The 21,049-nt window shown below is 46.8% G+C and overlaps 1 protein-coding gene and 1 long non-coding RNA gene across 2 annotated transcripts in view; one reads left to right on the top strand and one right to left on the bottom strand.

Annotated features, from left to right (window-relative positions):
• The window catches only part of LOC103657298 (nebulin related anchoring protein), a 69,400-nt gene that overhangs the window by 27,298 nt on the left and 21,053 nt on the right, over nucleotides 1–21,049 (bottom strand). Inside the window, exons 15-25 of the mRNA XM_040624430.1 lie at nucleotides 16,233–16,331; nucleotides 14,820–14,924; nucleotides 12,975–13,082; nucleotides 12,630–12,731; nucleotides 10,444–10,641; nucleotides 9,750–9,854; nucleotides 7,247–7,345; nucleotides 6,010–6,114; nucleotides 4,769–4,876; nucleotides 2,933–3,244; nucleotides 1,714–1,818 (exon numbers count right to left, since the gene is read on the bottom strand). Coding sequence (XP_040480364.1) covers nucleotides 1,714–1,818; nucleotides 2,933–3,244; nucleotides 4,769–4,876; nucleotides 6,010–6,114; nucleotides 7,247–7,345; nucleotides 9,750–9,854; nucleotides 10,444–10,641; nucleotides 12,630–12,731; nucleotides 12,975–13,082; nucleotides 14,820–14,924; nucleotides 16,233–16,331 — 1,446 coding nt within the window. The remainder of the gene's footprint in view (nucleotides 1–1,713; nucleotides 1,819–2,932; nucleotides 3,245–4,768; nucleotides 4,877–6,009; nucleotides 6,115–7,246; nucleotides 7,346–9,749; nucleotides 9,855–10,443; nucleotides 10,642–12,629; nucleotides 12,732–12,974; nucleotides 13,083–14,819; nucleotides 14,925–16,232; nucleotides 16,332–21,049) is intronic.
• Nucleotides 66–16,097, top strand: LOC103657294. Its single transcript, XR_566798.2, has 2 exons — nucleotides 66–225; nucleotides 15,514–16,097. It is a non-coding gene; the product is annotated as an uncharacterized LOC103657294 (long non-coding RNA).

The following is a 21,049-nucleotide window of genomic DNA, read 5'->3' as shown; positions in this document are numbered from 1 at the left end:
AAGGTCTGCCAGCTCCTGCTTTAAGTGACAGGCGTGTGTGCATTTGTGGCTCTTTCAACAGTGCATGGCATTCGGTCTGAAAATTAAGAGGTCAGCCAATTTGACACTAAACTGGAAATGTGCCAAACTGAAATGAGATGATTGGAGGAAGTTGCTGAAGGATTTTCCAGCGTTACTGACGTTGGAGAACTGGTGTGAAGCATAGAAGAGAAGCACATTTGTTGGGTAGGTTTGCAAAATGAGGTGGAAAAGTAAGCCCACCGTGGGATAAATAGTTCCAGAAAGATCCCTTGGATGCCAGACTTAGATGCATGAAGGAATCATCCTGAAGCCTAAATTGTGTGTATAATTTATTTTTCATGTACTTTTATGAGTGGGCCCAATGAGAGTTTAGGATCATGAATCCTCAAACCTAGATGTTTGCTCCTGCAAGTTTCTCAAAATCATCCTTTTAAGAGAGCCTTTCCTCAATCAGACTGAACTGCTTAGGATAGTACAGTAGCCACAGAGCTCCCAGGGTTTTCTAAGCCTTGCATGTTGACTAAGATTCTAAAAAATTAGGCCACTCGGAGTGATCCCACTTTTGGAACCAGCTCTGTGACATGTCAGGTTAACTGGAATAACCCGCCGTGGGAAAATGTCAACGCTGGGCAGGTGTGTTTGAAAAACCAACTTAGGTGTCTTTATGTTTTACCTACATATTCAGTAAGAAAGTGTTCTCAATACAAGGTCCTAAGGCTACAGTCTTCTGGGACTATGGCCATTGTGGTCTCCTCCCCACCCAAAAGTCTAGAAAGACCAGGTTACTCCGAAGACAACTAAAAAAATTCTCACTTGCCTTCTGAGCAAACAGACATGAACAGAGAGGGATTTGGGTTGTTGGAGAATGCATAGCCTCCATGTGAGCATGAGGCAAGGACAGCTCCCGGGCCTGTCTAGGCTGGTGGCTCTCTATCTTTTGGCAGTTTGGAGACATTTTTGGTTGTCACAACTGGGAAGAGGTGCTACTGGCATCTAGAAAGTAGAGGCGAGGGGTGTTGCCAAACACCCTGTAAGACTCAGGGCAGCCCCCCCAAGCAACAGTTTTCAAAATGTCAGTAGTTCTGAGATTGAGAAACCCTGATCTAGTCTTTAAATGATCTGTTTAATGAAACTCTCCTCAAATGTGAGCAGAGGGCTCTTTTTAACACACCATGACGCCTTAGGGTCCAGCTAGGGAGGCTACAAGTAGACAGGAATGAGATTTAAACAGAAGCGAGACCCCCCAACAGGAGAGACCCAAGTCACGTGCTCCACACCACGTGAATATTCAAAAACTGTTTACACTGTGGCAGAAAGAGAGAGGGAGAAAATGTGCATAAAGTCACAAAAGAGCTTTCTGGGTGCAATAAATGTATCTTTTCATCATCTCTCCCTTGTTGCTTCATTAAAAAGGTAAGTTGGTGGGTAGCAATTGTGCTCTTTTTGATTGCCATTACTATTCATAATATCATTTGTCACCCACTTTGTTTTTGCCAGGGCTCTATGGGCCCCTACTGGTGTGTGTTTGGTATGCAGTTTCCCTCTAATTACCAGCCCTAGTCTGGGTTTCCAGGCCTTTCATGTAGCTTTGCCTTTTTCTTTCCCTTTTGAGTGGAAATTATTTTAATTTTATACAGAAATGCCACACGCCTAGTGCAGCCAGGCCTGTTGCACGCTGTCAGGAAATCTCACCTCGCTAATGAGTTCTCCTGCCTTCTTCGCCTGCTCCACATTTAATGACCCGGTGGCGACCCAGCCCGTGCCTTTCATCCACTTCACATCTGCCCTGTATTGGTTCTGACAAAGGAGAAAGAAAAAAAAGGCAGGCCATTGTTGGTGCGCAGACATTTAAAGGGCTATTAACGGCGCCCAGATGTCGCCTTGGTGCCAACTGAGTCAAATTAGATGCCACTTTTGTCTTATCCATTTCTGTACAGTCACAGGTAGGGCTCCAAAATGTCAATTAATTTCCCCTTTAATTGGAGCGTCCCGCAGCGGGCGCGTTAGGCCCCGCCCAGCGGCGCCGGGTGGTGGGGGCGGGGCGGATCCACCTGGTCCCTCATTAGGGACGCGCAGTCTATCTCGGGAAGAGGAAGGTCCTCATTGTCTGCTTTCCCCGTTTTCTTGTTTAAAATGACAAGCAGGGGAGAAGAAAATGAGAATTCACAACAGAACCTAGGTGGGGAGCTATTTGAGGGAATTTCACAAGACAGCCAAGGCTTCCCACCGCGCCCGATTCCTTCCTACGCACCTCGGGCGGATGTTCTCATTTCTTTACTTCCCATTAAAGGAATCATTTTCATGGAAAGCCATTTAAATGGACATTTCTCTAAAACCAGCATATCACCCATCTATCCGGAAACAGCTCCACCAGGAAGGGTGTGTCGACATGGGCCCCCCCACCCCAGCCCCGCGTGGAACAGTCTGGCTGCAGGCGACCTGCCTTTGCAGCTCTCCCAATTTCTCATGTAAGAGTCAGCTGAGGGCGGAGGAAAACTGAGCCAGGTGGGGCGTACAGGGAAAAAGGGGAGGGGGCTCTTGGGGGTTAGTCTGCTGCTACTGAAAAGGGACGGCCAAGGTTGGAAGGAGGGTGGGAGATGGTCTCCCAGAACAGGCCACAATTAAGAATGTCACACATATGTCTTCCCCCTCTGCAGTAAAAGAAAACAGGGAAAATGTAGGTAGAGCAAATCCCAAGAAGAAAAAAGTCGCTTTGCGATTTTCCGGGGGGTGGGTACAGAATCTAAAGAGGACAGAGTTCGAATAAAAGTCGAACCTCTAGGACAGCGAAGATGGGTCCGCCCTGGGATCCAGAAATAGGTATCTCGAGGTATCAACTACTGTCTGAGGGAGGGGAGGCGTGGGCAAACGGTCTTGGGGACACGCACACACGTGCGCCCACGGAGCTTACATCGCTCTGTAAGCCGTATGCCTTCTTGGCCCATTCCACCTTCATGTCCGTGGGCAAAGCGGTAAACTGATGAGATGCTGTCTTGTAGCCGATGTCTGTAGCTAAATCCTGGGCCTTGCGGGCGTGGACAAGGTGGATCATGTCCAGGGAGACATGGCACTGGGATCTGGTGTCCTCGAACCCCTTCTTGTACTCGAGTTCACTCTGCAGCTTGGACATTTGCAGCGAGTGGCTCATCTGTGAATCCCCCTGGGCGTCCTTCGCCCCAATGAGCTTCCCTCTGGATCTTGCATAATCTTCCTTGTACTTCACCTAAACAGCAGGAAGAGAGCGGAGGAGATCCTTGGCATCTCCTAAAGGCATTGTTCACTTTCAAACCGAAGGCTCGAATGTTCAAACAAAGCCATACAACAGACTGTTATTAGAATTAGTGTCATAAAGAGTTTGCCTCCTGTCATCAAACAGTGAAATAAAATATTACTTATTATTTCCCTTTTCACCTCAGCTGCCAGTCAGCTCAGAGCTAAACTGAATGCTCAGCTGTACTACAGTCTTTTCCCAAGTTCCTGGTGACTTTCCGTCTCTTGTCTATACTATTCAACCTCATTTTTTCTGGCTTTATTTTTAAGTGGACTGTTACTTTCATGAAAGTCACTTTAAATACCTTTCTGGGAATAGTGAGAAAACATCATAAACAAAAAGTAGTCACGAAATGAAAAAGACACAGAATAGCCAAAATACAATTGCTGTTTGAGAAAGGGTCCTGAATTATAAAACTGGGGTACCTAGAAATATGCAGGAGTATGGGGAGCACAAGGGAGCAGACCGGCTTGGAAAAAAACTCAAGGCCAAGAGTAATGAGGATCAGAAAATAAATAAATAAATAATAAATAAATAAATAAATAAATAAATAAATATGGAAATGCTTTAACAACTGTAACAAGACACCAGTGTGTGGCACCCTTTTCAACATGATCGGGAGGCCAGTCTCCCTCTCCTCTCTGCCAACTACACAACGCTATCGATACCTGCCACCATTTACTGAACACTTACTGTGAGGTGAGCACGGCACAGACCTGGGCCCCTCACAGTGCGTCTGCAGACCACGGCTGCCTGGTGAGTTCTTGTCGGATGAGGAGATGAGGAGCTTATGCCAGAAGGTAAATCAACCACATCACCAAACCACTGTTTTGTTCAGCTGATATCTCCATGTATTTACAGGGAGAAGTATCTTTATGTGTGTGCATCTATTTTAGAAGCCAGACTGTCTTGATGAAGTGAGCGGACTTGGCCTTACATTCTGGCTTAGGCTTCTTAGCTCACATCAGACTCCCAACAGACGGCTTTGGACGACGGAAACTCAGTACGCATCCATTTGTTTCCTTTCCTCATAACCACCTGGCAACTGCCAATTTACCACTGGGTTAATAGAGATTTTGCAAGGTGACACGGCCTTCCCAGAGTCACAGTGCTAAGAGGGGATGGAGCGAGGATTTTATCCAAGGTCCATCTGCCACCAGAGCCCACACTCTTAGTTGGTGACCGGCCACAACATCCTTAGATAGGCCTGGAAGGTCTCTGGGCGTCAGTTAATCTGTCAAATAAGCCATTTAGATGGCTCGTCATGCTACCACTAATAATAATGCTTCCACCTACTAAAAACTAACATGTGGCAAGCAGAGTACTCGGCACTCATGTGGCGGTCTCATTGCAAACTGGTCATCTCTCCCCAGTTCACAGATTGGACCTTGGGGCTCAGAGAGCTGAAGAGCCTGCACAGACCCTCTCTGACTCTCCCGGATGGAAAATGGTCACATTCATTGAGCACCGACTCACCTCGCTGGCCAGGTCCCTGTTGGCTTTGGCTGCCAGGAAGGCCAAGGAGTCAAGACGCAGCTCAAACCCTTTTGCCTTCTGGTTTTCCCAGCTGCTCTTATACAGTTTCTGAAAAGAGGCAGGAGAGAAGCGATCACCCTCCTGTGGAAGGGCTTCCCTAGCCTCTGTGATGCTCTCGGAGGCAAACACTGATTGTGTCCCTCCACGGCAACCCAGTACCCCAAATACCACCAGATCTCCTTGTTTCTGCCTCAAGTCCTCCTGACACACAGGGCTTCACTCAAAAGAATCACAATTCGAACTCTAGAGGCCTTGAAAAATACTAGGAGTCTTTATGAAAGTTTCAAACACATGCCCGCAGTGGAATAACATTCCAAAACACACAGCAACATTTCTGAAAGGTCTGTTCCCCACCTCTGCCCACACACCCACTCAGCCGAGCTGCCCCTGCATTGACAGCTACTACCTTCCTTTGTCTCCCTGCCCCCAGCCTCCAGTCCCCCTGGGTCTGTCCTTGCTCCTCCCATTTCCTGTCCTGCCCCCACTTGCAGAATTCAAGTTCCTTCTTCTGCAAGTCTCCCTCTCTTTCTACATGTGTGAATCAATTTAGCCTCAGTTGCTCTTCTAATTCTCCCCTCTACTCATTACTCAGACCAGGACTCCAAAGACCTGGTTGTTGACCGGGAGAGCTAAGGAAGCCCCCTCCTAGAAGACAGAAAGGAGGAAGTTGGGACCATGCATGCTTTTGTGTCTAGGAGTAATAGCTATATTGCGCACGCTCCTTCCAGTGCTTTCTGCATATTAGCTCATTGAAGCGTTGCGACAACCCAATGAGACAGGGACTAGTATGACCCTGATTTTTACCAATGGGACAACTGAGCACAAAGAATTTACCCAAGGTCACATATCTAGTAACTGGTAGACCCAAGGAAACTCCTTAAAGTCTCACTTCCTTCTATCAGTGCTCTAATGCTGCTCTAATTACGACCCAGGAATCATCACTGACTACTATCCTGTTATATTCTCAGTGGTTCAAGTCTCCCACCAGCTCATTCCTATGAAAGGTGGTCCTTCCCTCCCCCTGAAACAGTGACCAGGAATAAGGTCTGCTGGATGAGCTGTTTACAATGACAGGATATATGGAATCTCAGTTGACACACCAATATGGCAGGTGGGTTTTGTTGCCCAGGCGCCTACAGGGGGAAGCAGAGCCTACAGCTGCCCAATCCCTCTTGCCGTACCTCACTGAGATTGGCAGCGTTGACTCGGGCCTGTAAGAAGAGAGGCTCGTCTTTGCTGATGCTATACTGATGGACAGACTGCTCGTTTCCTGCCTTATAGGCCACCTGTTGGGAGAGAGCGTTGGGTCAGGAGCAGGTGGCAGTGAGGTGGGTCGGTGGCATCACTGATGCGTCTTCAGATCTGCTTGGTGTTTCTGTAACTTGCACAGGCAGTCCATTACAAAACTGTCCAGACCAGACTCTGGCTGGCAGAATACAGTAAAAGAGGATTCCAGCCGGAGGGGTGAAGGCAGAAGGAGAGGCAGTGAAGAGCTGAGAGACGAATGTGGCCAGGGGACCAACCTGAGAATACCTCCAAGGTCTCGGTCCCCATACTTCTCCCATGAGAAGGCATCAACCTTCCCAAGCTGTTCCCATTTACTCTGTCCACGGCCACTGGAAATAACCCCCCAGAGGGCTCGGATGAGCACGGACTCCTCAAATGAGAAAAATAAGAAGCCTACACTGTCACCTGCACCCCCATCATAAATCCCAGTTCATTCAAGGGTACTTACCAGTCAGAAAACAAGCAATGACCCAAAAGACAGCGTCGGTGAGCATCTACTCCACAGAAAACTTACCACTCTGCTCTTTCTCTCTCTCCTTCCCTCCCACCACCCCGCCAACAGCGGCTGTCTGCTGACTCTGAGCTCTGTTGATGGCACGCTTCCTGGCAAGTGTACCTGGACCTTTAGGAAGGAAGGCCAGGAAGGTCCTGGCCCCACTGTAGCAACTCTGGCACCTGCTCGGTACAGGGGCACGGGGAGTGCTGAACGCTGATGTGTAAATAAGGCACGTGCTTTTTCATTGTTGTGCTACCCAGATCTAAGCTCAGGTCACCCTCCTCAAGATAATTCTCTGCTGGCTACAGTATTATGGAGTCTTTGATGAGCGAGAGGAGAGGGAGAAAGAAAGAAGAAGAAAGAAGGGCATGGACAATCCTGAAAGCCAGAAAGGAAGAATGTCAGTGGGCATCTGTCCCTCACAACCAGCAGAGGAGGGAAGTGGGTAAGGCAGGGAGAGCAGGGACTCCAGTTCCCAGAGACAGCCTGGAGGCCCCAGGGAAAGCCGGGCCCAGCTTGTCGAAAGCAGAGGCTCACTGGTTCCTGGATCGTGCCGGGCAGCATGTGCTGTTGTCCCGGAGATGCCCAGCCCACGGCACAGCAGCATGGTGGGGATGGGGCAGCTCAGGACTCACCCCGCTCTGCAGCTCCTGGCTCTTCTTGGCGTGCTCCATCTGGGAGCTGTCGGCCACACTGGTGAACTTCAGCTCATCCACCCTCTGCCGGTAGTTTTTCTGTTTCCAAAGAAAAAGGACCCTGTGGCACTCGGATTTGGCTATCCCCACCACCACACTTGTGCTTACATCCACATACACACTCTCGGTGACACCCCCGTCTTCCTGGGGGGAGTCCTCCAGCTGGGCCTGCAGCTTAATCGGGACCCCACAGACCTGAGACTGCCTGCTCTGGGGCACTTCTCTTAGGTGCTGCTCCTGAATGAGGATATGCATTTCTCCCCCCACTAAACCCTGTATTCCACCTGGTGCCCTGGAATGCATCCATTTGATAAATCAAGATCTGGCATGGGAAAGTGAGGCGGAGGGAGCTTGGACTTTACAACCAGGAAGACAGAGGCCAAACCTTGCCTCCGCCTCTTTCCAGCTTCATGACCTTGGGCACATCACTTAATCCCCGGAGCCACTCTTGCCACAATGGTACAAAAAATAGCAGCTGCCCCACCGTGGGGTGGAGCAGAGGCTGCAGCGCTCTCCTTTCCATGAGGGGAGTCCTGGGACACTGCAAGTGTTCACACTAACCATCACCGGCATGCACGGTGCTGTCGGGATTACCCGACCAGCCTCGATGCTCGAGGGGAGAGGAAATGCCAGGAGCCACGGACAGGAGGAGGCTGGAGGCCAGGTGGGATTCACCCCCACAGTTTCTCCGTGTTCCAGATCACTGAGGTCTTGTCCTCCTGGTGTCCCCGCCTCACAGCCACGAAGGAACTGGCAAAATTTCAAATGTGCTAATTCTGTCTCCCCACAGGGACTTCTTGTCCTTCCCGGAGGTTAGTTCCATTGGCTTTTCCATGGGAGGTGCCAAAGTTGACGGGAAAGGCGGCAGCTGAGGACGGCTGACTGAAGCTAAAGCTTCATGTGGCAGGGAGAGCAGAGAGGCTCACAACCCCGGTGCTGCCAGCACGAGGGTCACAGATGCCAACTGAAGCCAAAATAGGGTTTGGAATAGTGAAGCCTCCAAATTTCCTCCCTTGAGGAAAAAAAAATTCTAGGGACAGTGTTCCAAAGAGACTTGTAATTTTCCTCTCTGGTTGCAGTGTGTTGAATGGGAAAACCCCCTCACCACATAATTGAAGGAAGTTGCATTGCCCTTCCATGGTTGGAAATTCCCGATCATTCCAGATGGTCAAATCATAAGAACTTACTGAGGAGCCAAAAATCCACCCCGTACAGGGCACAACAGAAATATAAAACGGGCGAAGAGGATGCTGTCTTCCCGGCCCTTGCGGAGCTTAATAATGAGTAGGCACGGGAAGTCAGACAGAGATGGGAATTCCTAAGGATGGAGGTCGGCCAGTTGGGTCTCCTCACCAAGCCTTAATCCAAGACAAATGGGGCTCTAATGGCTCCCCTGGAGTTAGCAGGCCTGAAGAGAAGCTAAGTAATAGGAACCCTAAAACATTATTCGTCTTTCTCTACCTTCTTTATTTCTACATTCTAACCATAAGTGTGTCTGTGTCTGAGAGAAGGATGAGCCGTGGAAAAATGAGATTAATTTACAAAATGTGCTTTGGGGATGCAAGACCACTTTGTGGGCAGGAGCTGGGCCAGATCCCAGCTCTGCTACCTACTTGAAATGTGACTCTCTTTACCTCATGAAAATGAGGTTATTAATAGGGTACTAATAGTGTCTACTCACAAAGGGCAGCTGTGAGCCGTAAATGAGCAATATGTATGTAACACACTCAACATGGTCAATCAATGACAGCCATGACTGCATAATTATTATCAGCCCACAAGGGTCAGCTGCATTATTGCTATTATTACCATTTGCAAGAGATACACCGACTCAGCCTTCCTGATCCTGAAACAAGAGTTCCCTTTGAAGATCCCAAACAGAGTTCCTGAAATAGTCATACTTCCAAATGAAATGCCCTCCAAAAGTCCTCCTCTGCCTGCTGCCAAAGCCAGCTTTACATGGTGTAAAGAGAAGCAGAGGCTTAGAGCCGCAGGGACTCTCTAACATTCTCTGTTTTACCCAAGAGAAAGAGGATCGGAAGGCTCGGGTGACTTGCCCAAAGTCTGCAGCGAGTTTAAGGCACAGGCATCACGTGAATGCTGACCTCCGAACGTCAGGCTCTCTGATTCAGGAGGAGTCACACACGCCTCACATGACAAACACATCTCCCCACGTGCTCATCGACTGTGTATGACAAGCCTTCTGAATTTTTCCTGGGATGCTGGGGCTACCCTACGTAAATCAGTAGGCTTCTTAGAAACACCTCCCCGGGACGGGGACAGGTGTGGAAGACTAGCCAGGGCACACTGCGGGTGCAAAATGAAGGACTCCTCTGAGTCAGGCTCAAAATAAGAGCACAGGTTGGGAAGGGAGAGGAAAAGATGGCTCTCGGGGACTTGTGGGCTGAGGACCACTAGAAGCCAGGCCCTGAGCTCGGGTTACCTCGCTGACCAGCTGTCCAGCCTTCTTGGCCTGTTCCAGATTGAGACTCCCCTCCGTCAGCCACCCGACTCCTTTCATCCACGCTAGGTCGGCCTTGTACTGCAGCTGCAAGAGAAAACCCAAGCTGTAATCGGATGCAGGGATATACAGACGGGACAAAGGTGACAGGAGACAGGGAAACCCCTGCTCTTGCCTTTGTTCTCCTAAAGGAATGGCCCCTCTACTCTTTTACAGTCAGGCAGCACTCTCCTTGGGTGTGAAGCCACTGGGCCCACCTTGTAACCAGCAGAGCACGTTCTGCCTCAGGGCTGAAACCCCACCGCCTTACCAAAAAGAGGGCTTTGCAGACTTTTTCACTAAAAATCTTATCTACCAACCTGCTAAATTTCCAAGATTTACTTGCCATCTTCAACGCTTGCTTCTTCCCCTTTGCTCATCGCCGTTACCAGCACGTCTTGGCTCCTGCAATAGCTCGGATCCCCAGTCCTCCACCCTCTAGTCTCCATTGTTTTGACTGCATCTATAGCTCTCCCTCCCCACCCGTCCTCCCTGGGCCTGGCACCTCTCAGCAGTTCTTCCCAATCCTCCGAGTTACGTAATAGACTCATGCACAGGTTCCAGATCACCCTCAAAATGTCACTGTACCCCACTGCAGGAGACGCACAGGGAGAACTGGCAGTGAGTGAGGCCTCACCTCGCTCTGGAGCCCATAGGCTTTCTTGGCCCACTGAGTCTTCATGTCTTCAGGCAGCACGGTGTATTGATGCAGCTTCGTCCTGTAGTCCAGATCACTGGCCAGAGCTTGGGCCTTCTTAGCATGTTTGATGTGTACCATATCCATGGGTAGGTGAAAGTGGGTCTTACTTTCCTCAAAGCCTTTCTTGTATTCAACCTTGAAAGTATCAACGAGGCCCATTACTTGAAGTCTGCCTTTGCAGAAGTGATTTACAGCACAGGAAAGAAGCCCAGGCTTTTGTGAGGAATGGGCAATGCCACTCATCTGTCAGAAAGGTGTGACCCAATTTCTGGCTCTAGAAGGGGGCGGTGCTGGGGAGCTGCACTTCCACACGACTTTGTCTCTAGGAGGAATGCCTCTCACCAATATCAAATCTTTTTATCTGGCTGATCCAGGAGGAGAAGGCTCTGTCCAAGGTTTCTGTAGACTCTTTAAGAGGCAGAATAACAAAGCTTGGGCTCCAGAGCCAGATGAGCCTGAGTTCAAATCTGGTTTACCCCTTGCTGGATGACCTCTGGAAAGTTACATCACCTCTCTAAGGTTTCATGTTCCTCAGGGGACTATTGTGATAAGCAAACAAAACAGTAGCTGAAATCTGCTTAGTACAAGGACTGGCATATAGCAAACACCTGATAAATGTTCACAATGAGGGTGGCAATGATGACGGTGGTGATAGTGATAATAGTGATGATGGTGGTAATGCTAGTGATGGTGGAGATAGTGGTGATGATGATGATGGTGGTAAGAGTGAATATGTGGTGATGGTGGTGCTGTTGATGGTGATGATGGTAGTGTTGATGGTGATGTGGTGGTGATGGCGGTAATGGTGGTAATGATGACGGTGGTAATGGTAATGAGGACGGTGGTGATGATGGTGGTGACAGTGATGATGGTGATGATGGTGGTGTTGATGGTGATGTGGTGGTGATGGTGGTAATGGGGGAGTAATGATGACGGTGGTAATGGTGGTAATGATGATGGTGATGTTGGTGATGATGGTGGGGATGGTGGTGATGGTGGTGATGATGGTGATGGTGGTGATGGCAATGATGGTGGTGTTGATAGTGGTGATAGTGGTGATAGTGGTGATGGTGGTAATGGTGGTGTGGTGGGGGGGGAAGGTGGTATGCTGCAGTAGAAGCAGTATGGTGCCAGTAAGTAAGAATCCTAGGATCTAACGATACCCCTCCACTTTTATCACTGACTACTATATGACTTTGGGCAAGACACAATCTTTTTGGCCCCAATTGCTCTAACTGCAAATAAGAAATATCATCGTGTTCTGTGTCTAAACCAAAGCCAAATTCTCAATGTCTCAGTATATTTCATGATTATGCACTTCACAGGACTTGTTCCGTAGGCACACCCAAAATGGCAACCCAGATGCCAACTCTCTTATTCTAGTCAAACCATGGCTCCTAAATGACTCATCAGGTAATTATATCTGGCTGCACCACGGGAGCAGCATAAGCTGGCCTCCCAACTTGGAGCAGCAATTGTAAAGCAGAAACTCAATGCTCATGTGTCCTTTTGGCCTGCTCAGCATTGGCAGGGAAGACCTGATCTGAAACCAAGTCCATCCCTTGTCGCACTCTCCTTCCTGCAAAGGATTAACCTCCAGCCAGGACAGTTGTTTATAAGCAGTGTCATTTTGATTGGCTGAAGTTTAGATGCCCCAGTTGTCTGCTAACTCTTTTGAATATCAAGTGTGTCGTGGCCACAGGACTCATCCGGGACATTGCCACAACAATCAGGATGCTTAGTGTCTGACTCTCTCCATAGAATTAACCTCCCCTGGGGAGGAACCTGTTATGTGTCATTCATTCCTACAGACCCGGTGTGTTACACAGGATCTTGCCCATAGTAGTTGCTTGGTAAACTTCTGTGGAATAAATACAAGTGGACAGACACCTTTGTACCTTGAGCCATAGATGCCGGTCACCCTTCAGGCCCGCACTCCTCATCTACTTTAAAAGAACAGGACACTTGGGCTAAATAAAGAAAGTGAACAAACTTCTCAAGCAAGCCAGGAGAGAAGTTGTAGGTGGAAGTTAATAAGCAGGTCCCAGGTGAAGTAGACCCTGGAAGGACTTTTAAAGCAGCACAAGTCTGAGGAAAGTGTGGAGGGACAGGAGAGAGTTTACCTCACTGCTCATCTTGGCCACCTGCAGGGAGTGCAGAAGCCTCGAGTCCGTAGTGCCCATGACTTTGCCTTTCGTTTTCTCATATTCTTCTTTATATTTAATCTTGAGAGGAAGAAGAAAGTCTACGGTGAGGGGAAGAGAAACTTCACCACCTCAGGGGCTCTGGTATTCACAAGGCAACGGAACAATTCTGAAAACAACCTCCCGGTCTTTCACGAACCCAGAAGAAGATTAAAGTAGTGGGATGTTTACAATGTCGGCAGTCATAATTTTTTTCCACAAGACCACTGACATTTTATGGGAACGATTTCTTATGCATTTGTGAGCTAATGAGAGGAAACCTACATTGCTAGCAAGCTCTCCGGAGGCTTTGGCGGCCAGCAGAGATATCGCATCCAGCTTCATCTCAAATCCTCTCCCCTTGGCCTTCTCCCAGCCTTCTTTGTACTTAACCTGACAAACAGAAACATGGGTGAACAGGAGTCAGGATCCATATTCCTGCCCAAAGTTAAAAAGACATTTAAAAGAACAAAAACAGGGGTGCCTGGGTGGCCCAGTCGGTTAAGCATCCAGCTATTGGCTTTGACTCAGGTCATGATCTCCGGGTTGTGAGACCAGACTCTGCACTGGGTGTGGAGTCTGCTTAAGATTCTCTCTCTCCCTCTGCCCCTCACTTCCCCTCTCTCCCTCTCTAAACAGCAACAACAACAACAACAACAAAGCTGGTTTCTTCATCTGTTTACAGACCAGAATCTTGGCTATTCTTGTCAAAATGGTAATAGCAATTACTGAGATGGTGCATTGATCCCTGAGCTATGGGACCATGCAGGACAGAGGTGATGGGACAGAACAAAGAGAAGAGTCATGTGTCCATCCTGGCTGTGTTGTTTCCTGATCATGAGACATTGGGCAAAGCATATTACCTCTTTCAGCCTTACTTTTGCCATTTGTGAAAAAAAGAAAGAAAGAAAACAAAAACAACAACAAAAAAACCTCCTCTTACTTGTCTCAGGGTTGCTGTGGGGATAAACTGGATACAGAACATGAACACGGAACCTAAGCTGGTAAAGACGTAAGCTATTGATGTTGGCAAGGTAACAATACCTACAGGTTATTGACCCTTCCTAAGAGCCTTCTACTCATCAACTGTCAATCTTTGCATTAGGCCTGTGAGGCTCAGAGACATCAGTGACCTCACATAGGTCACACAGTGCCAGCATCTGACTCAGGGCATTCTGATACCAAAGCCCATGCCACTGTGTCTCTGCCATAAATAGGTCCTAGCGGTTATGATAACTGAATAATTCCATATGTAAGGTGCCTTTCTCAGTGTGCAGCATAGAGCAGGCATTCAATAAATGGTGGTTTCTGTTTTTCTTCTCCTGCCCCCATCTAGGATGACAAGCCTAATCATAGCCCTCCTGTGACTCCAGGAAGAATCTAGTGATTAAGATTGATCTTAAAACTTAAATTTTCGGGGCACCTGGGTGGCTCAGTTGGTTAGGCATCTGCCTTTGGTTCAGGTCATGATCTCAGGTTCCTGGGATCCAGCCCCGGTTCGGGCTCCCTGCTTAGCCGGGAGTCTGCTTCTCCCTCTCCCCACTGCTCATGCTTTCTCTCTCAATCTCTCTCTCAAATACAACAATAAATAAAATCTTAAAAAAAAAAAAGTTATGGGCGCCTGGGTGGCACAGCAGTTAAGCATCTGCCTTTGGCTCAGGGCGTGATCTGGGCGTTGTGGGATCGAGCCCCACATCAGGCTCCTCCGCTATGAGCCTGCTTCTTCCTCTCCCACTCCCCCTGCTTATGTTCCCTCTCTCGTTGGTTGTCTCTGTCTCTGTCAAATAAATAAATAAAATCTTAAAAAAAAAAAGTTAAATTTTCTCTGGACAGCAAAGCTACAGTCAGAAGTCACCAGGACAATGACAATGACGATGATGATGGTGTGCGTGTGTTTGAGCACATGCTATACACATGTTCACATAATAAGAATCAAATTCCTGTGTTCAATTTATCCACAGTGAACAACCACATGCCGTGAGACAGCAAAATTCAAAACCATAACGTGATGGGCGCCTTTGATGAACGTCTCTCACAAACAGAACAGCCTCTGGTTGTTGGGCCTGGTGCCCTCCTCCTCACACTGGTTAGATGAGCTCTACCGTGTTCTCACCTCCATTGCTCGCTCACCTCACTAAATAGTTCGGCATTGGTTTTGGCCTTCACCAGCTGAGGTACATCCTGTGGCAATGTGTAATTTAACTTATTTTTCTCATAGTCAGCACGATAATTTACCTGTTGGATTTAAAAAAAAAAAAACCCACAGGGTAAATGCAAGGTTTTTAGATAGACAGAAGGTGAATTCTGAAGGCAATGCTCTCTTTTTCACTTTCCCCTTGGGCCCACAGCTGAGAAGGACTTTCTGGAAAAGGCATTTGACAAGGTAGCCTGCAATTTTATGCATGTTTTAAATTAACTGATTAAAGAGGTCAAATGAAAAGTAAAACAACTCAAAGGCACACTCAGAGTTGTGAGTTTATAAAAGATTTCCCTGTGGTTACTTCACCAACTCTCCTTTGAAGCACTTGAGGGTAGAGAACTTGTGTGTGTGTGTGTGTGTGTGTGTGTGTGTGTGTGTGTGTGTTGGTTTGAACGTGCCACAGTGTTAAATGTCTCACTATATGCAGAGTAGATACTCAAAGAGTAATTATCAAGTAGCTGCCCACATTGGAAAAAAAAAAGCCACCTTAAGTCACATAAAAAGAGTTCAACCAGACATTATGTGATTCCCATTGGAAAAATACAGCATCATCTGAAAAGCATCCTTGCCCCAAAATTGAACCTGAACCTGATCAAACCTATAGACCCGACGACTATTTTATAGGACATTTGGAGGCCAGAGGAACACATGAAGTCCACACTGGGATGCGTGCACAAGGCTCAGACTGCGGGAAACATAAGGATCAACAATCCAGTTTCTTCAATAAACCACTTGTGAGAAAAGAAAAGAGATAAGCAGGAAAACTTAAAGATGAAGAGAATCTTAAAGACCTATCAACCAGTCACAAGCGTGGACTTCATTCGGATCCTGACTCAGACAAACTGTAAGACTGTAAAATTATAACTTTATGAGACCACTGGAATTTTAAATGCTAATAGGACACTGGTGATATCAAAAATTATTATTAGTTTTTGGATGTGATATATTAACATTGTATAAATATGTTTAAATTTTTTTGTATCTTTTAGGGATGTATCCTAAAATATTTATAGATTAAACTATATAATCTCTGGAATTTTCTTCAAAATAACAGAGGAGGGAGAAGGAGATGGGCATACAGATGAAGCAAGACTGGCCAGGAGTGGATAGTGGTTGAAGCTGAACGATGGATACATGGGAACTCATCACACTATCTTTTCTACATTTAAATGTATTTGGAATATTACATAATAAAAAGTTTAAATTGAGGGGGGGGTCATCTCATGGTTGTCACAAGACATATGTCACCATTAATGAATGCAAACCCTTGGGGAGCCAGGTAGCCAGGGGCCACAAAGCCCTTGAGTCCCCCATACCTGGCTGGGCAAGGGCGGGTCACTTACATGACTCAGTTGCTGGGCATTGATTTTGGCTTGGATAATCTGAGGGGTGTTGGTCACAGAGCTGTACTTCAACTTGTCGATGCTTTGCCTGTAGTTGGCCTGGTTTAAAAAAAAGAAAAAGAAAAAGGCATAAGAAGATGTCACCAGCACTTTTCTTTAAGATTTGCTTAGTTCTCTACCCCTAAGCCCAGCAGAGGTATGATTATCCAATTACTACAAAAAGGATCAAAGATTCCGATTGGAAACCAACAGACACTGCAAGCCCACAGGAAAAAAAAAAAAGCAAAACAGACAAAAAAAAAAAAAACAAACCCAGTACATTGATGAGTAAGTGACTTAAACAGTGCATAGAAGAGGTCAACTAAACTGCCAGTAAGCACAGGAAAAGGTTCTTATCCACATTATTATTTTTTAAACATTTTATTCAATTATTTGACAGAAAGAGAAAGCAAAAGCAGGGGGAGCAGCAGGTCTAGGGAGAGGGAGAAGCGGGCTCCCTGCTGAGCAGACAGCCCGATGCAGGACTCAATTCCAGGACCTGGGATCATGACCTGAGCTGAAGGCAGACGCTTAACCAACTGAGCCACCCAGGCGCCCATCCACGTAGTTATTATTATGAATCAGAGAAATGTATATTAAAACTGCAATGAGACACCCCTCCACAGTCGCCTGAAGAGTGAAAATTTAAACTGCTGACTATACCAAGGGCTGGCAAGGATGTGGAGCTGTGGAAACTCTCACAACACAGCTGGCGGAAGTGAGGGTTGGCACAGCCACTTTGGGAACCAATATGGCGCTCTGGCACACACACGTACCCCAAGTCTCCACAATTCTATTCCTAGGTGTGTTCCGAAAGAAAATACATGTGCAAGGTCACTTTATAATAATTCAAGCTGCCTATCTATACTTAATGTACTTTTCTATATATGTCTTATACTTCAAAAGAAAAGAGGTTTTTTTTTAAAGGGAAAGAAAAATGGAGAGACAAAAAATCCAACGGTTGCAGTAGGCATGTCTAAGTGGGAAGCAATGGCACACCAGTGGCTCCATGTGAGGACAGCCTCACATGTCTTCACCCTGTACACCTGGTCCTGCCTGGCCCTCACTTCTGCCTTGACAGAGTCCCTGAAAAAAGGGCCCGAAGCTGAGCACTTTCCTGAAAGAAGAAGGATGGGTGGGTTCAGAAGACAAGGTGGTGAGCCTCCAGCACCGCCTGGTGCACAGACTTCCAGGTTTCCCACTATTTCAAGACACAGGGGGCTCCTGGATTTTGTCTTTTGAAAGTACAATCTGCCCCTCAGAGACTCAAGGATTATTAGCCGTTTGCCCATGAGAAGATATTCATCCGATCATCTTATTTTCCTCCAAGCATGCGCAAGTACCACTGCAGAGAGAGCGGGAACTTGAGCAGAGAGGTAAAGGGATTTGTTTGATGCCTGAGGGCAGGTAATATGGGGAGGGGGTGGAGGTGAGCTGAGTGAGAGACCCAGGGACCCGCACAGGTGGAAGGCTAGCTGGGATGCAGGCGAGTGAAGAGGAAGAGTGTGAGGTGGTGGCTGGCAAAAGACCTCTGCCTGCGTCATCCCCTGTCATTCATTCATTCATTCATTCATTCCTTCAACAGTCACAGAACGTCTACTCTACACAGAGTGAGCAAACTCAGACACAGCCCTGTCCACAAAGATATCTCAGCTGGGTCCTTGCTCCCAAGACCCCAAACTGACCCAGCCTCAGGACACCTGAGCCCTGCCCTGCCTACAGGCTCCAGGCTAGGCCCTTCCATCAGCAACGCTCCAGCTTTGTTCACAACAATCAGATCACTGAACGCCCCACGCCTAGTCTTCATGCCTCTGTTTTATCGCCTGAAGCTCAGGACCCCACCTGGTATCCCACATAGTGTGGCAGCTTCGTGAGGCCTACACCACGCCTGAGATAGTCACACCCCCCCCCTTGCTGCATCCCCACTAGCTACTGCCATCTCCTCCCAGACCTCCACCTACCACCTCTGGCCATGCTCCTCTGGCCGCCAGCTCTGGCTGACACAGGGGCTCACAGCTGCGGCCAGCACTGCACAACCCTACCATTTGCTGTCTGTCTAGAGTCTGATGCCTTTCCTTTCTATCTGCCGGCTGCTGTATCTTATTGCTGACTCCATAGGTGACAGCCCACCCCAGGGAGTCTTTGTAGCCCAAAGGTCACAAAGCGGGTGACAGCCAGACAGACCACTAGCTGGGTACGGGGGAAGCACTAGTCTGGGCTCAGTGTTTGACCTCATGGTTGGGGAAGTAGTAAGGAGTGGCGGGGACTGTGGCATAGGGCAGCAGCTGCTACTCAGCTCTAGGAGACAGTTAGGGTGCAACAATGTGGGGCCCAGAGTGATCAGACTTTCCAGTTATTCCAAACAAACCAGAAATCTATATTATTATGTCAAGTCTTGCAATTTTTAAATGCTGACATGTAGTCAATATTTTTAGAAGCCAGTGACCCAAGTGAAATAGACCTAAGGGCCATGGCATCCTTCATCTCTTCCTTGTACTCACTCCGCTCTCGCCAGTGTCAATATGGGCTAATAATAATCATGGCTTAAAAACAACACTATTACTATCTGCCTACCATTATTTCAGGTGCTTCACACATCTTAATGCATTTAATCGAACCACCCTGTGGGGAGACACTCTTCTTAACCCTACTTATAATGTGAAAACTGAGGCCCAGACAACTGAAGTGATCGGCCCAAGGTCACCCAGCTAATGTCAGGATTCAAATTCTAGCACTCGGCCTCCCAAAGTGGCTTTCACCCTCTACATCCTCTTCACTACACTTTTGCCAAAGCTAGTGTGCCTGAAACTATTATTTTACAGATGAACCTGGGATCCCCCATAGCCAAAGCTACCACTGTTTAGACAGGAAAATATATTCTGGGTACAAACAAATGACTTATAAATTAAATTCGAGGACAGGATCTAGGAAAAACAGAGCATTCCTGACACAGGGACACAGGTGTTTTGTTGGATTTGGAGATAAAGAACAGCATTGCTTTGGGCTTTTTGGCCAATGGTTCAAGGACAGAAGTTTTTGCACATTTTGAGTTGTGGATAATGGGGTATATAGGAGAAGTAGGAACTATAAAGTCATTTCAATGTCAACCATTAATGAGATTAGAGTGCACTGGCTTCTTAATGCATTAACTCAGAGGGGAAATTATTATCTCATAATAAAGAGTCTATTAGAGTTCAGAATTGTGCATGATAAAATGTCATGAAAACTGTAGTTTTTAAAAGGCATATTCCTTCCCAATAATTTTGCATTAAATATGTTGCAGAGTACAATTACTCTCCTCTGCGGGACATAATTAACAGTCACCATGATTAATCACATCCTTGCAACATCACAGATGCTTGGCCATTGCTTCAATATACTTTCTGAAGGAACTCTTTGCTGAGGTTGGAGTCTCATTTTAATGCTATTAGTGCTGATAAAATCCATCTGAAGGGAATGCTCTCTAATTAAAGACCTGTGCTTGTTTATTTAATTTCATAGCTATTTGACCACCTTTAGAGCCACCAGACAGAGAGACCATAAATGCTCTTGTAATGGATTTCCCAAACTTCCTGAATAGTTAAGTCCCTACCCTAGGGGTGGTAAACTCAAATTCACATGGGAGCCAGGAAGGGAGAATAAAATAACACAGAGCACCTGCCACTGAGTCCTAACCAGCTGCTACCAGTGTGGGAACTAGGGCTGTCGTTCCCAGAGTTTTTAGATTTTTCTAGAATAGGGTGAAAATATGAATTTTTATATGAACTCCCAAAATCTCTGTATGTTGATCCAATTATTTTTTAAACACTGTGAGGTCAAACACCTCTGCAACCTGGATCTGGCTCCTAGATTTCCAGTTCAGATTCTCCCTCTGCTTCTAATTAATCCTTCTAACCCAGACTGGTTTAGTTCTTCTATTGGACTTGCCCAGATGAGCAGGGGTATTTCAGGAACATAGTCTGATCCACAGCCTTACACAGACAAATGTAAGAGCAAGTCATGTTACAACAGGAATACAAAGTTGTAGCAATCTCTCTAGTTTTGACTGTGCTCTCAAGCATGATTGATGGAGGTTTATGGACAGAGTACACACTCCCATTGTAACGAGGTGCTCTTGGTCCTCAAGTCCCAGGTAATACATGCAGCCAAAAAAGAAAGGAAATAGCTTAGGTAGTCAAGTGTAATCTTGGGTTTCATTAAGGTGAAGTGATAAATCAATCCAACCAAACTTGTTCAGAAAAGAAGCAGCAAAGCTTAGTCTCCCTTTCTATTCCTCGACTTCCCATCCTTTACTCTACTATACATTTGAAAAGCCCATTTCATTCATTAAACTCGTATGCCAACGATTGTTCTTTGTTGTCCTATAAGCCAAGCTAAACAGTGGAGATGCCCAGCTGAACACAACACTGCTCTTACTCCGAGCAAAATAGAGAGCAATGTGAAGACCTATTTACCAAGAGCAAAACCCAAGTCAGTGCTACCAGAGTTGTGCTGATCCCAAAAGAATGTGAAGGAAAGTAGCACTGGACATTCAGTACACATATGCTGAATTATTTGTTAAATTATTGATTGGCTAAAGATAACCATCACTGACAAATAACTACGACATGAACTCAGGCCTAAACCACCTTAACTATGTTTTGAGAAAACATGACTTTAATCTTTTTCTTTGTGCTTTTCTGTATTTTCTAAATTTTCTGTAATAAACATATATAATAAAATTCTTATAATTAGAAAATAATAAATTTAATTAATTATACTTATTTCACTGGGACAAG

The sequence above is a fragment of the Ursus maritimus genome, unplaced genomic scaffold, assembly GCF_017311325.1.
Source record: "Ursus maritimus isolate PB19 unplaced genomic scaffold, ASM1731132v1 scaffold_7, whole genome shotgun sequence".
Lineage (NCBI taxonomy): Eukaryota > Metazoa > Chordata > Mammalia > Carnivora > Ursidae > Ursus > Ursus maritimus.
This window is presented reverse-complemented; position numbering and strand designations above follow the sequence as displayed.